Source organism: Apteryx mantelli, chromosome 2 (genome assembly GCF_036417845.1).
Source record: "Apteryx mantelli isolate bAptMan1 chromosome 2, bAptMan1.hap1, whole genome shotgun sequence".
Classification (NCBI taxonomy): Eukaryota; Metazoa; Chordata; class Aves; order Apterygiformes; family Apterygidae; genus Apteryx; species Apteryx mantelli.
Window position 1 is genome coordinate 27,042,284 of NC_089979.1, and position 16,710 is coordinate 27,058,993.

A 16,710-nucleotide genomic window follows, 5' to 3' on the forward strand; every position below is an offset into this window, starting at 1 on the left:
AGTGGGATTGTCATATTCGTCTGAATTATTCAGATGCAAATACTCTCAAGCAGAGGAGAAAATGAAGGCTGGTCTACCTTACTGAGCAAGTGGATGAGAGAGAGAATACCTCTATTTCTTGGCTTGGACCCACCAGATCTGGCTTTTTGGGTGAGTTAATCAGGAAAAGAGTTGAACTCCTGACGAGTTTTAGGGTAGACCCATCCTCCCTGGCAAAGGGCGGCAAGTCTGGAAAGGGCATAGGCTGGACTGGAGTGTGGCTGGTGCCATTGGAGCACCTCTCCGACTCAGATCCCTCCGGGTGGGCAGGGGTTTTGAGGACCTGTGTTCTGCTTGAAGGTGCAGCGAGACATTGGCTTCCTCTGGGGGCTGGTCTTTGCAGCCTGCATTCATGCTGCCAGATGGAGATGCCTGTGTTACGAGCTCAGTCCAGTGGAGGAAACTATGCTCTCTCTATAGTCAGTGGAGAGGGGCAGAGAGACAGAGATGCTTGACCTGAGGAATGGATGACCTGCTGGCTTTCACTTGGTCAAGCATAAAGACAGTCCAGGCGCTGTCCTCCCCCTGCACCTTTCTGATACTGACATACCCTCAGCTGGCTCAGTCACCCATGTAAAGGTGGGGTCTAGGCCACAATGGTCATTTAGGCTCTTCCTATGGCCAGCCCAAACAAGGCAGCAGCTGTGGCCCACAGGAGGGACACGCAGAGCCTCAGCATGTCTCATGGCCATAATGAATTGTAGATGTGTAGCAGCTTTTGCAACCTATTTCCAGCGTAAAGCAGTGGGAGACTTGATAGCTTTCCCAGGAGTCCTGGTCTCCTGCCATGTTGTGGTGCACTGGGAACATGGCTGGAGGCACTGGTGCTAACACCTTTGTGATTACAGGGCACCTTGGATGAGAAATCCTCAACTCTCATCTGCTCCCTGTGAGCCTGCATTGCCAAAAGCACTGAAACACATTGAACTGTCTCTTGCAGTAAACATCTTCATTGGTTATTTTATTCTCCACCATTTGGTTTCGTCTTTTTAAACAAGAACCCAGGAGGTGAGAACACCTAGTAGGTGCCAATTACCAGGGAATTAAAGCCTCTGGGTGGGGAAACGGGGCCTGCCCAAGCAACGGCAGGGCAGACTTGCAGTGCCGCGGAGGAGAGGGGGGCAAAGGTCTGCACGGACACCCCCCATCAAGGCCAAGTCCTGAGCAGGATAAGCTGCCTTGGGAGAGCCAGCCCCTGAGCTCTCCTGTTGTGTCAGGCAGCGGAAATGCCAGGGCAATGAGGAAAAAAGTCAATTTGCCTGAAATATCTTGGCCAGCGGAGGGCTGGCTCCAAGAGCCCAACTTACTCGCACCCAGCCTCATCCACACCAGAGCAAAACTCTGTGACTCACCTGCGTCCAGCTGTCAGAGCCTTTTCCCAGCCAGCAGAGATTTAAGAAGAGGGCTTTCCCTGCATACTTTGTGACTTCCGATCATTTTGAAAAGTATTTGTCATCCATTTATTTATTGTACAGTAAGACAGCTGGGTACTCAGTAGCTTGATGAGTATGAATGACTAACAGGAGTAAAAGAGATTTTTCCGGATGCCCTGGAAACCACAGAAACCTGTTCCCCTCCTCTGATATGCTCTGCCTTGACCCCGGTCTCCAGCGCAGCGCACATTGCCCCCCGAGAGCGGTCGGCACACGGACTACAGCAGGGTCTGAAAGCGGCGGCCCAGACTGCGCTCCCCGCATGTCCCAATGAATGGCACACACCGTGTGGGGGTCTTTAATGTACTCCCATTTCCTGGGCACAGCCTGCTATAGACATTTAATAATGTTTTATGGGAAGTCACTTTACTGAGTGGCTCTTAAGATGTGAATGCTGTGCAAGCTGAGTGGTTAGAAGTATTCTGTTTGCAGAGGCTGTGGGGTGGTGAAGCAAGGAGAAGCGTTTCAGCTGGTGGGAACTGTGGCACCTGCAGCATTTGCAAAGGCTGGATGGTTTCTGACGCAGCTGGACAAGGCTTTAGCAGTGTGACTCACAGGGACTTTAAGAAAAACTGACCCTCTGCTATTAGAGATGAACAAAACGCTCCTCCTGCGGCTCTTCAGTGAATCTTTAGGGGACTTGGTGGGGCAGCAAAGCCATGTTTTTCATCATCTTTCCCATTCTCAGTTCCCAGTTCACACTGCCCAAAGCTCTGGCTGCCCCAAGACGGTGCTCTCCCGAGCCCCACCTGGCCTGGCCCAGCGCTCGCAAGCCGTGGGGACGAAGGCCAGGAGCCTTCGCTGTCCTCCTCCAAGGAAGGCGGGAGGGATGGTACCAGGGCGCAATGTGTGCGCAGCCGTGTGCATCGCGGGAAACCCGCTGTGCTGTGGCCCCGGGAGCCCTTCCACGTCACTGTCCTGGCATGCAAGGTCCCAAGGTAAAGAAAGATCTCCTTTCACTTCCGCCTTTTTTACAGCTTGATGCTAAATTGTATTATGACCCCAACAGAGAGTGAGGAAAACGTACTTCACTGGAGGCTCTTATAATAAAGCCAGCCTGAAGGTGCGCTGAGCCTGCAGGGTGCCCGGGCCATTTCACTGATGCTCCAGCAGAGCCACGTGGCTCCGAACCATTTTAAGCCCATATTAATGTGCAGTTCCACAAATAGGCTGTTTTTCTTTTTTAATCTCAAGAGGAAATAGGCACTGGTTTCAGTTACCTTCCAGTGGGATTTAAACTACTTTCAGCATCCCAGTGCTAATCCCAGCTCCAAATTTAACCCAGGTAAAATTTTGAGGAGTTTAAGGACCACGCACAGAGCCGCAACAGGAGCGTGAGATGTGGCCACCTCCAAGGCCGCTCCAGGGCAGGCCAGAAATCCCTGCGGCAATGCTCGGCTGCCTCTCCCCGGCAGGCAGAGATCCCTGTGCGCCCAGCAGAGTCAGGTCTCAAAGCCATCAACCCCAACTGCGGTGCCACCAGCACATGGCCTGCCCTGCTTCTAGCCCCCAGGCTGCGCGCTCTTCATCTGGGGTTAAAAAATACCCGAAACCTGGAGAGGGATTCATCCATGGCTGGGAAAGCTCCAATCAGCCTTTCCCAGTGTGGCAAGACCAACTCTCTCAGCTTTGTGCTGTCCTTCCCTTGTTTTTTTTCCCTAAACTGCTTCGTGATGCCTTGCCACACAGCGGGCCCTGTGCCTTGCCCTCTGCCTTCAGAAAACTGTCTTAGCAGCGACGCTGGCGGTGCAATTCAGCCCGCTGCAACGTGCCAGCCCACAGCCGATGCATGGTTTAAGATGGCGTTAAGCTCTCCAAAGAGGCTTACCCCGGCCCGAGCGCTGCCCCGTCGTCCCGCATGCGCGGTGATGTGCGCCTTGGGCCTCTTCCCGCGGGGTGCCGAGCACGCGGGGTCAGCTCTGAAAGGAAAACTCTGCCAGGACTTATTTCCCACTTTGTTATGAGTTGTGAGATGAGTCAGGCTTTATCTGGCGAGGATGGAGCAGGTTTCGGAACAGCTGGGGCGCGGGAAAGAGCTTCCCCTTTTTCTTGAGGCTGCCGTCAGCTGCACGTTTGCTGCCCCCACCGTGCCTCCAAATTTGGGGGCTGAGGGTGAAACCCTGAGAATAGCCTTGGGGTGAAGCACGTGTGTCCGCGGTGCCTGGCACCGTCCCTTTTCTTCCCCAAGCCCCATCGCCCCAGCAAGGGGAGCCGCTGCGCGTCCTGGGCCGGCGGTGCTGCTGGCAGAGCCTGGGTGCGCCGCTGGGTCCGGCTGGTGGGATGGGAGGCTGCGCAACGCCAGCGGCGACGGTGGCAAACGCTCATCCGAGACCTGCTCTCCAGACTGCAGGGGTAAATAAAGCTTTTCAGGTGGCAGTGTGAACACAGCACCGGCACATGCCACGTAGCTAGCTGCAGCAGAATATTTATTAGTAGGAAAGAACATTTAGGGGATTTCAGTAGGAGAATTTGTTTGAACCTTCGGTATCCACCGTATATTGGTTTTCATCAAGATTGTTCAAGGTTACATATTCATATAAGAAAACAAAATAATTCATATTTAGGTGCAATCAGTAATTCCAGTATGAAAAAGCACCATGTCACAAAACAGTTTACAATACAAAATTCTTCAAAATCTAACATTTAAAAACAATATTTGTTCAACAGTAATAACAATACAGTAAAAAAATTCTTATTTCCCTTCAAACAATACTGCTTATATATTTTGGCACTGAAAAAAACTATCAATCACAAACGCGCCTTTTTAAACAGACAATGATGTTTTGTGAGTGTCTATATAACAAGGAAAAACATGCTTTTGAAGTCAGTCATTTTGCTAGGTGCAGTTTGAACTGCTTTCTCCTTAAAAAAAAAAAAAAACAGAAAAGAAAAAAAATATTCATAAGCTGCAGCATGTCCTGTCTTTTGGCCCAGGACACAGTTGGGAGACATCTCACTTTGAACAAGTCTAGCCTGCCTGAAAGGCTGGATCCAAACAGCTCTTACCTCTCCAATCCTTCTCCAAACCTTACAAGAAATGTAGAGCTAAACTTCCCAAATTGTCCTGTCTTTTATGGGCTGACCTCAAATTCTCCCTACATTAAGAACCCCAATAAGATTCTCACCCCAAACTTGCAGCTCAGGCTCTTTTTTTCTTAATTGTTAATATGCAATTACTTTTAAATTTTAGTTGATTAATTTTAAAGTCACTTACACAAGCTGTCTTAAAATGTAAAGCCATCAGTTTTGTCCTGATGCAGCCAATGGTAGTCTCAAAGGGAACAGAGCATGCACATGAGCGAGACCAGGGATGAAAAAGCTTGCTGGCGTGGTCCCTGCAGTGTGCCTGAGCCGGGGAGGCAGCCGAGGCCCCATCTTCGTGTTTTCCCCCCGCGAACTCAAGACAGGGCGAATGACTTGAGCTCCCACCCCATCTCGGTCGCTTGTAACCCTGACTGCAGCCTACTGTGTGGGGTCTGGCACACAGTGTGTAATAAAAAGCTTGAATCCGTGAGAGAAAAAGACAGAAAATAGACTTTTCAGGAAGAACTAGTTTCTGCTCAAAACTGACCCCTATTGAAATGAGAATGCAGGTATTATACTCTATGTAAAACGATGGCATCTGTGTGCAGCTATGACAGTCCTTTAAAAAGGCTGATTCTAGTGAACATGCATTTCTTTGTGCTATCTCTATAAGCTGAACAATAACAAAAAAGTCATTTTAAATAGTTTTTACATCTTACACCAAAGATGACACTACGAAAACACAATAATTAACACATTAATTAGTACAGTCTTAAAAATGCAAACCAACGCTGGTAAGACTTCCATACATTCTGCATATCATATGTACAGAAGAGAACAGCTTCTCGAGAGGAGAGGACAGTCATTGAGAGATAATCTTCTGGGCTTTTTTTCTGAGTAAGTTGCATAATACAAATACATTATCAGCATAAGAAAACTCTACTCTGACACTACGATAGAAGGGGAAATGATGCGCGTGCTGAGGGGCACAAAACACATACACAACCCTCCACCAAATTCGCTATCTCCTCTTTGACTTGATCATCTACTTTCATTTCCAGGGGGGTTTAACACATCACGCTGCAGGCACACATTCCTAAAGCATGCAACAGCATGGAGACATATCCCCAGAGCTGCCCTCAGTCTTTCTGAAGGCAAATCACCCTTAGATGTCATTTCCAGCGGGTTTTGCCCAGCTAAGGACTGGCTGGAGACTCAGAATATCACCATGTGAGTTTACAACAGAACTGGGGAGAAAAATTAACACATCACAATTGCTATAGGTAAGTATACACAGGACACTGACAATTCTAGACAGCCATAAAAAAGCTATATGGACCAAATTCATTTAGTTAATATTTGTGCCTCTCCTTTCTGAGTTGTAAAAGTCTTTCTTAATATATGTAGGTTTGCTTAAAAAGCATTAATCTAGAGAGGTATCTAATTTTGCCAAGACACAGAATATGCTGAACTCCATGCTGCTGCACTTAGTCTGCTCTTGGTAGCTTGTTAAAAATTACATTTGGTATCTCTACTCTGCAATGTAGAAACAGCCTAGGGGAACACAGACAAGAATAATCTTTTTATGAAGTTGTCATGGACTTCAAGGGGGATTGGGTACTTAGAGTGCATTCAGCTTTTGGCCATGGTGTATTGCAATTTATTTACAGCATCAAAAGTGTTTGTCCCAATTTACACAGACAAGTCTACGACTATTTTCTTCTGCATCTATCATGTCATCTACTGGGCAACATTTAAAAATCAAAAAATATCAAGTATTTCTATCAAAAGAGGCAAATATTAGTCACCTCTAGTTCAAGAACAAAATAGAACTGAATGTACAAATGCCAAATGTAAGACCTTTTGGATGAAGCTGAAGTGAGAAAGTGGAAGAAAAAAGCATATTGAAATGCAATCCAAGTTTCCCCTTGCAGGAAACGTGCAGACAAATATGATCCCCAACTTAATGAAGCACTTCATTTTTACTAGGCACAGTGCAGCCACCTCTAGAATAGTTGCTCAGGCAAATCTGCTCTTGGGATCATTGGGATTTTGCTAGCATATAAGCTAAAAGACCAGCAGGACTGAATCTAAGAGCAGCCAAAAACAAAAATCAAGAACATAACTAAAACATGAATAAGGAAATCAGACAGAAAAAAAACAATGAAACACGATCTTCTAAAGCATTCAAATGACTAATACGAAGCATCATGTCTTTAGTAGGCTTCCTTAGATCTTTATCAGATTGAAACTCTGGTTTCATTTTTTTTTAATTCCAGATACTAAGAAAAACTGCTTGGCTGCCCTGGAAACAGGAATAAGCTGATGACAGGAGATAAAAAGGTGGTTGTGTCAGGGAACTCCGAGTTCTCTCCCAGATAAGTGTGTAGGATCCATTAATCCTTCCTCTGCGTGCAGTCAATTAACAGAAGAAACAAAGCTTAGAATTTAAGAGGATTTTCTCAGGGGGGTTCACTAATTGTTGTCATCCAGTCCAGTGGGGGAATGTGGGGCCAGCCCTGGATACTGTTGAAACCCCTATCCGCAGGACAGAGAAAACCAGACACCACCCCCTTCACATGTGCTTTTGACAGATGGCTGGAAGAGTATCAGCCTGACATTGCTGCGCCAGAGTGTCTCCTGGACCGTAGCAGCTGGATGCTCCAGGCAGCACCAGGGCACCGCACGCTGAATGTTGACGCATAGGGAGACACTGTTCCTGCCTGGAAGAAATCAGTTCTCTACGGAATAAACCATGGGAGTGGAAAACAAACACTGGTCGGGTTCAGTCTGCGGTAGATCAACAAATGCATATATGATAATGAAAACCACATTGTTCCAGAGGTTTAATGTGTTCTTGAAAAGTTAAATACTATTAATACCATTACTTAATAATAGTAAATAAATAGCATTTTGGCAAGGTACACACCAGGGGGCAAAGGCTGGGAACCAAATCAGAAGCTATTCCACATAAGAGTGTCAAGCCTGGCTCCCCCAGATGTCATGGGCTAGTGTTTGTTATTCATTCAGAGAGAGAGGATAGGGATGGCTATTGGAAGATGGTAATAAAGCCTCTAATGGCCTGACACCCTGAGTGCCTGCCCTGGGAAAGTGAGAGCATCTTTGGTATAATATCAGGGCAAGAGGGGAAGATCTAAGACATGTTTGAACTCCACAGTAAGTGAACTCAGCAGAGAGGGTGGCCATCGCGTGCTTCAGGACCACGGAAGAGCTCAGCGGACTGAAAAAGATCAAATGACAATCTTTGTGGAAGGACACAGAGTTCCCAGCCTTAGAACATCATGACTTTGCTGGGACTGGGGTAATACGTGGGGGCAAAGCAGCCCAGGAAGTCACATGGACTGAAGTGGTGCAAAGGAGCTATTCTGCACTGACTATTGCTAAGGGTGACTTTCACCTTGTGAATTCAGACTTCAGTCTAAAGGCAGTGATGTGACTTACAGTTTTTCATTTCTCTAACCTTTTCATATTGTTCACTACAACCCAAGCTTTTTTTTTGCCTTGTTTATTGTGCATTAGTCAGCATTTTACAAGTGATATATTAATCTCAACTATACATGTTAAAATAACACTATGACCTGTGGGAGCAAAGAGGAAATTAAATCTGCACATCCCCCCAAAAAACCTCACATCTGCACTTTCTGGCTATTACTTCTCAAGATGTGCAGAGTATATCTGAAAAGTTTGTACACCTTATACTGTGAAAATCCCCAGCCTTGAAACAACTTCTATTTCAGTATGGATAATTTGGGACCAACAACAGCAGAAGCCAAACTGGAATAACGGATGTTGCTAACTGAGACACTCAAGTAGCCAGAGATGGTTTCTGGAAGGGACTAGAAGATTCACTTTGCAGCTGACTGATCATCCTACTGTTCTGAATTTCAGAGTGATCTAACTATGTCCAGACCTCTCCCACAATGGTCCCAGTTTCTAGTGTGACCGCTTTTCATGCCAATTTACAAACCCTGGTTCTTTTTTTTTCCTCCATGTGCTTAAAGCACAGCTCTTCTCCTGCCTAACATCCTACTCTTATCTTAAAAAGTTGCTGTAAAATGGTCAGCATGGGGTTCTGTGTTGTAAGTGGCTCACACTCATTTTACATCAAACATTCTCAATTTGCAGGTGAAGATCTTTTCACCTTCAGCAGCCTGAAAAATGGCATTGAGGCTTTGAGAGTCAGATAGAATTTTTCCTTCTTGTCTACCATGACCAGGAGGAAAGTTCCTGCAGGCAAAATTTTGCCCTCAGTTATGCTTAGGAAATGCCATCTGGTCCTCCTGTCACCCATTTGTTTGACTTCTAACTGGCACATCGAACAGCTCTGTTGCTGATGTGTAAGAAGAAACAGAGTTATTGTCCTTGTCTAGCAGCATGCTCATGCTAAAGGTATTTAAAATGTATTTTGTCAGCATGCCTGACTCTGGGTGCACAGAACACAGAGCTGCTCAGTTAGAAGGTGCCATTTTTGTTATAGTCCTGTCTCACATCATACCATGGGTCTGATTTATCACTGCTGTGTATCTTATGTCTCTGGTGCACAGTCAATGGAAAACTCTGCCATTCAGCTCTGAGCGTTGCCTGACTGTCTGATGCTTGCCAAGTTTCTTTATGCTTCTAAGCACATTTCCTGCCCATGATGCCAAGGAAACCAACTTCCCCCACTTTCAGACTGCTCCATGAAATCATATCCAGTAAGATACAGAGTAAAGAATGCATCGAAATACCTGTGCAAATGGCAGGTGAAATATTCTGCTCCCCTGGTCTTGCACCAATTACCTGATACCTAATTCCTGAGTCCAAAGACCATCTCATCACAGAAAACCAAATAAGCACCATTAGAAAGACAACAGGAGGTGCTGATGTAGTGAGATTTTGGGAGAGGTCTTGGCCTGACCCTCCCCTTCCACATTGTTCAGTTGGTGTTAGTACACCAGGCTTCAAAAGGAAACTCTTAGGACCGTCAAGGATGCCTCCTTCATCCTGACCGTGCTACATTGCTGTGATGTTACATCTTCATCAGTGCTATTAAAAACCAGACGGCTTTTTAAAAAAGGGGAAACTGCTCACAGCTTAGGGCATTAGTTCTGATGTAAAGGTTTCCCTCCCCACAACCACGCGCTCCCAGCGAGCCTGCCGCTGTCAAAGGGTTCCCCGGTTCACATGTACACAGAGACCTACAGCCACGGTGAAGTTCCCATCTCAGCTTAGTTTGCGGATTAGGACTCAAGATCGAGTTACCACAGTTCACCAAGTTTCCATGAGTCAGCTGAGCTGTGGTATCTCTCCGTGTACGTGCTTTCAGCCCACAGTGAATGCAAGGTAATGCGACTTAGCCTAGTCTATGGTGAAAGAAAATTAAGCTAAGCCATGTTACTTTATGCTTGCCATGAGTTAAGAGAGCACATACAGAAAATTCCTGTGGCACAGCTCATGGGGGGGGGGGGCAATTTATGAAGCTGTGGTGACTTGGTGTTGTGTGAACACTTCTTGTGCCAGTACACACTACTTCTGCATTTAGACCTCTTCCAGCTATAGAAGTTATGCTCTTACAGCTTATTGTTTTAAGCAGCAGTACCTAGAAAATATGGAGGTCATGCATTGTAACAGAGGACAATGAAGGATGAACTCCCTCAACAGTAAGGTAAAAATCCTAAAAATGCCTAAGTATAGTAAGAGGAACAGCACAACTCCATTTACCTCAGGAACATTCACTGCTGTGAACACACAGTGTTTCAAATAATGTTAAGATATCGATCTTTTTTCAGTCCCTCTCAAACCCTAAGTGCTCACAAAAGCACATACACGCTAGTTTTACAAAGGTTGTGTTTCCCCATTTCCAGTCCCAGAGCACAGTAAAACCAAGACAGGCTGCTGCAGATAGCATAAGCCATAGTCCTCACTTCACATCTTTTGGCCCAGAATCTAGATCAGCCTGGTAAGCTGACTGGGAATGCTGGGTAAATGGGGCTGTCGTTTCTACCAATTAAGTCTGTATGCTGGACATACTCATTCTTTTATTCGGATAACACATGAGTCAAGGCTACCTCTTGCACATGCAAGTATTACTGGAGAACATATCTGCAGCACTGAGAGGTGATGGGAAACAGCATGTACTCCCTGCCGTCTTTCAGGTACGGGAATATTTCTAATAGATCTCTTAAAAATGTTTAACTTGCCGTGTTATTTTATACAGGATAAGTCATTCTGTTTTCAAGAGATTTATGAAGGCTATTATGACTGTAAATGATAACAGTAGCAAAACAGTAAATTCTAATCCAACACACTGCATGCCACTGCTGTTTTGCTGATCCAAGATCTGCAGATGTTCATATAACAAATTCAGTTATGGGTCACTTTCAAAGTACGTGCAAAGTCCATTTTTGAAGAGATAGAAAGGGACAGTTAATAATTTAAAACAATACCAATCATCAGTGGTAGTCAGGTAAAGAATAACCTTAGCTCACTCTGTAAATGTTTATACAATATTCTTATCTGCAGTTACGTCCTCTGCAGCTGTAGGCTAATTCTTATTCTTCCAGATTTTGTGAACTGTGGAAAGAATTACATCTCCACTGGCCTGGGGTCATATTGCAGGTTGTGTTTTCAAACACGCGTTGTAAAGTATTAACACATGAGGCAAGCCTGGCCCAAAAAGCCCAAAACTACTGAGCTAAAACAAACTGGAAGATTAGGTTCTGGGCCAGAAATATCTTATAAAACTAAAAGGAGATGGAATGCAGTTGCTTAAATAAAAGGCAACATTTTAATAGTTTCAGATAAATGCAGCTGCTTCCACAATATTAAAAAAAAAAAAGATGGAACTGTAGAAGGTATCCAAATTCATCTTCAGTAAATGTCAACTTTTACCAGGCTGCTTTTGATCTGGAGGCCTGCACTGAACCCAGAGATTAGAATTTCAGTGTTTTTTAGTAGACTTGAGGATTCCTCTAACACATCACTTAATTCTCCCTGTGTAGTGGTGGTGATAGAGCATCCCAGGAAGTGGCTGGTGCAGCAGGACTGATTGCTTATATCTGACGAAGTGATATTAATCAATGTATGTCCACTGACCTTCATGGAGCAATTCACAGCAATCTAGCCAGGTTCGTCCTACTGAAAAACAACACTCGAAGCGCTAAAGAGAGAACATGTCTTTGAATATGCATGAGGGGATGGACACAGAACCTCTCCAGGTAAAACTGAAAATTATCTTGAGAAAGGTAGGCACATGCTTTTCTTTGAAGGAATAGATTTGCGCACAGGATGTCTAATGAAGATTAGGAAGAAATAAATAAGAAACATCTCCATCAACTAGAAGAATTGACGCAAAATTAGCCAGTGATGTTTGTAACAGCTACCAGCACTAAGTGTTGTAATCTGTTTGCATCTGTGCGTCTGTGTTTGGGCCTCTTTTACCTTCTCACTTTCACATATACCCACACACACCTCTGCCCAGAATTTTAATGAATTTTGCAGAAATATGTCATCAGTTGGTTCTCTGTGATTGTTTGAGACAAAGGTGTGTGTCTAAAAGTATTTATCAAGTGTGCTTAGCCACCGATAATAATTTTAGTACAACTAATTAGGAATTTGATCTAAATTAAAAGTAAATCAAAGATTTACTATGCTTTTCATATTAGACCTGGCAAAGCAAATGGTATTGAAAAATTAAGTCCAGGATATTTTATCTCTTATTATTGTGCATGCTAGCTCGCGTTCAACAAAAAATTATTCATAACTCAGCTACTTTTCCATGAGTTCTAATTAGTGCTTAGCTAATCCTCATCTGCAAAGCAGACTTATTTTACTTAGTTTATTTTAAATTAAGGCTACTTGGGGATTAGCATCTACAAGGTCACTTGACACAGTGCCAACCTTGCTGCTCAGACAGGGGTTACTCTAACAAGCTCACCAGTTCCCAACACTGTGCACTGCCTACATGGATAACTCACCAACAGGACCACAGAGCAGACTTTAGCTAACGACAGACTAACTCCAATTTAGTCAGCATAATGCCTCCTGTCGCTAAAGCTTTTCTGTTGCAGCAGTGCTTGTAAAGCCACTAAGCAATCCCACACATGCATACTAGCTTTGAACACAGCAACTCTGACCAAAGGATAAAATTTTGCAGCAGCAAATTTCAGAACTCCTGCATCTAGGTGAAAAGATAAACATTCAACATTTCTCTCAGAGCTGATCTTTTTGTTTGTTTTAATTTTTATATATATATAAATATACCATAAAGAGTACCATTTCCTTGTTTCAGTACAGATTTTTGAACTTTACTAAAATAAATGAAATATAAATGCTACAATTTTATGGTTAAAACAAGTTTTGATGATAGCCTTCCTCCAAGAGCAGGCCCAGAAACTGCATTAACTACATGGAGAGAGACAAAACACCCCCAAAACTTTATACTACACAAGAGCATTCAGAACAGCAGATTTGCCTCAGGTTTAGCTGCTTGCAGGTGTTGCATTATCTATTCAGTTGAATGCCCACTCTCCTTAGTAGAAACTGCTTTATTACTAACCTGAAAAATTCACATTCAACATGTATCTCCCTTAAATTCATTGTCAAGACCCAGTTTGCAATATCTGTGTCTGCCTTTGCTGACCCCAAATGGCAAGAGGTATTGTCTGTTGTGGATTTTGGAATCAGGATTGCGAATTGCTGAATTTTCAGATAAAGCCACGTGAAATCAACCATTGTAAACCTAGTAAGACCATTGATCTTTGTTTTTTCCTTCTCCTTCACAACCTTGAAAATGTTCACAGCATTGAAACAACGAGGCATAGGTGCAGGGGTGCGGGCAATATAGTCCTCACCAACTTTGCACGTGCGTACTTCTTCGTGATACTGTCTTTGAGCTTAACTGGTGCCTCCTGGGTAGGAAACAGAGGTCTGGATGAACTCTACCCCTGCCGTAACCCTTTTGCTTCAGTCTCTACTACACTTTCAGGTCCTGTGGGTGACTATTCAGCTACTAAAGCAGCAATCTAAAATCTGTCAATATGTTTTGCTGCCAACGGTTTTGTTGTTTTTTTTTTTTCTTTTCCTTCTCATTGCATACTTTCCAAAACAGACACATTAAAACAAAAACAAAATAAAATCTTTAAAACAATGATAACACCACAATATCTGTTTAAAACAGTACTGCCCGTGCTCTGGACAAACCGTTAAGAGCAATTCAGCATTCTTATAATTAATCCACAACAAAAGAAGCTATAAGATGCCACAAAAGAAGGCATAATTGGCCGTACAGAGGCAACACTACCGTGAATGTTGTTTGGCAAGGAAAAAAAAAAAGCAGATACATAATTCATCCAAAGAACGGGTTCAGAATTGCCCGGCGCTGCTGGGATCGCACTGCAGGAGGCGGACGATTGACGGGTCGCTCTTGGCGCCTCGGATGAACTCTTCCAGGGAGAGCTTTCCTGGAAGAGAAACACACATTCGCTCAGGGCACCCACGCCGCCGCCGCGCACCTGCCGAGCCTCCCGCCGTGCGCAGGAATCGGCGGAATGCGAGGAGGATCCCTGGGAAAGCAAAGCCCTGCCTTTCCTCAGCGCTCCCCCGTGCCTCCCGAATCGCTTTCCCGGCGGTGTCTGAAGAAACTGCCGAGGCGGGAGCATCCCCAAATCCCCCCGCCAGGGGCTAAGGCTGAGCTGAGGGCGAGGGCTCAAGCGCGAGCTACAGCAGAGGCAGGAGCTGGTCACCCCGGCGCTGGGACCCCGCCAACCCCGGAGACCACCCGCAGCCATGGCCGCTTCAGCATTTCCCTTCGTTCAATAATTTCATGAGGTTTTGACGGGGACGCAAACTAACCGCAGTAAAGTACTGAGGAGACAAGCTGTATAGCAGAGGTACAGAGTGGTTTTGTTCGCTTTCGTTCAATGACCACCTTTCCAGGTAAAAGCCGATACTTGTGGTCTCTGAAAAGGATTTTTAAAAACCTAAGATCCAGAACACTGGCACATCCATACCTTGTGCCTCAGTGAAAGGTGTTGGGTATTTATTACAAGATTTCTGTTCCCCAATGTTAAGTTCATTAATTGTCAGGAAAAAAATTAATTTTAGGGAAAAAAAAAACCTGATGCACGTGTCTAAGCGATGTTCCTCAAGCAGCGCCTCTCTTCAAACAGCCTCACCAGCTGCAAATTATTTCACCTCAATTTGGCTGCTTTCACAGAGCAGCAGTGGCTGCTTATTTTCCTTCTTAAAAAAAAAAAAAAAAGTGACGGCCTGAAATATGAAACGGGAGATAAGGCCGTGGGTTTGCATGCAGGCTTTTGGTGAGCTGTATAATTAGTGGGCGTAATCTAAAGCCTCCAAAGTTGATGAATGTTTCAAGACTGCTTGAAAGCCCAAGAGCGCTGCTTCAGTGAGCACTGTGAAGAAGTAAACATTTATAATGAGGAAATGGCACGAAGGACGGACGCTCCTGAGGAGCGGCCCTTTCCCAGCTTCCCGTCCCCATAGCCCCCTCCCCACCCGCCTTTCTTAACCTGCTAACGACACTTGCTATTTATTTGCACAACACTCGCAGGTTTTGACCTGGGTGCTCGGGGACGGCTGCGATGAGACCAGCAAGTGCAGGAAAAGAACCTTTCTCCTTGATGTGGGGTTGCTTCTCCTGGCGTTAGAGGGGGCCACAGGGCTCCCGGTCCCTGGGGGGTTGCCGCGCGCTGTCATGGCACTGCATCCCGATGGAGGGGCAGCGCCAGGGGCTGCCCAGGTGGTTCAGGGCCCCGGGGCACCTCTGTGCCCCCGCCGCCGCAGAGGCTGCTCCCCGGCCGTGGCCCGCTCCTCTTCCCCTCCCCGTGCCCTCCTGCCTGGCCGAGCCTCCTGCGCTTGCAGCAGCCGTATCCGCCACGGCTCTGCTCGGAAGGACGCGGGAGGTTGCGTCTGGCTCAGCGGGACTCCTCACGGGCACACGAAGTGGCCAGGGCACCTCCTGCCTCCTTGTCCCCCAGGTAGGCATGCTCCCTCCGGCGCCTGCTGGCAAGCCTACCGTCACGGTTGGTGTCCATCTGGCGGAAGATCTTCTCTGTCCTTTTCTCTGGTGTTGACTCATCTTCCGGCATCTTCATTACAGAAGAAACCATCTTATAGATTGCCTATGTGATATGACAGGAGCAAAGAGCTGGTAAAAAATACATTGTCTTAATGGAGTGATATGATTTTTTCATGGTGAAAGAAATAAGTAGAAAATATCTCAGGAACATCAGCCTGGATCTGCTCTCCAGACTCCCTATGGGAGTCTAGTGGCACTAATATACAGTTGCTCTCTTCAGCGAGATATTTATTTATGAAATAATGTGTTTCCTTATTTAGTCACCGTTGAACACAATCTGGGTTTGGACTGAGGTTACATTTTTCCATATTAAAATAGTCTTCAGATTAATTTACCCCTTTTACAGCATATTAGGTCCTCGCAGCTGACACTACTTGGGGGAATGGTAAGACAATCACCTGCAGTGTCCTTCATGCTTCAGCCACTATCAGCTGGTTTCACAGGCTCCATCTTCACTCTGCCTTCCCCTTACCTCATGTTTGCTTTCCCTCCATTGACTTTCTGCCTGCTGGGAGGGCAGTGACTCACTCCCTAATTTTGCAGTGTGTGGCATATAGTGAAGACTTGACCAACGATAAGGTGGCCTTTTCCTTTAGGATTTTTGTGTGTACACAGCTAAAAAAACCTGTTCACAATTTGTTCCACAGAGAGCAGATGTTCTAATCCCTGATAAAGCTGGTGCCACCCATAGCTATTCTTTGTACAGGCAAATCCATTAGTCATGTATGGTATTAGCCACACTTAAAAGAGAGGTAATGTTAATTTTAAAACAAGAGAGAGTAATGGTCTCTGAACTGGTTATCCAAATTTTGCCTGCAAATGAGAGCATGCAGAACAAGTAACCCGGTGTTTTGCCTAGGAAATAGCTTTACAGAGCCATGCAGAGCATCCAGATTAGCTGGGACAACAGAAGCAGTCAAACCGCTGTAGTGTGGTGGCCTTGGCGAAGCCTCTCAGACATTTTGAGAGGCGGATATATTAGCCCAAGGCAGCATTGCCCTCATCTGACCAGCTCCTTCTGGTTGTCATTCCAGCTCATTAGACTCTAGCTAACCAGCACTGCACTGGGTAGCCAGCTTGCCCTCCAGTCCTTGTCTGTAGATGTGGATATTC

General features: G+C 45.5%; 1 protein-coding gene across 3 annotated transcripts in view; it reads right to left on the reverse strand.

Annotated features, from left to right (window-relative positions):
- Positions 1-12,772: 12,772 nt before the first annotated feature.
- The window catches only part of NCALD (neurocalcin delta), a 54,512-nt gene continuing 50,574 nt past the window's right edge, over positions 12,773-16,710 (reverse strand). For all 3 annotated transcript variants that reach the window (XM_067292308.1, XM_013941960.2, XM_013941961.2), the window contains exons 3-4: positions 15,535-15,640; positions 12,773-13,957 (exon numbers count right to left, since the gene is read on the reverse strand). In XM_067292308.1, the coding sequence (XP_067148409.1) occupies positions 13,860-13,957; positions 15,535-15,640 (204 nt within the window). In that variant the 3' untranslated portion in view covers positions 12,773-13,859. The remainder of the gene's footprint in view (positions 13,958-15,534; positions 15,641-16,710) is intronic.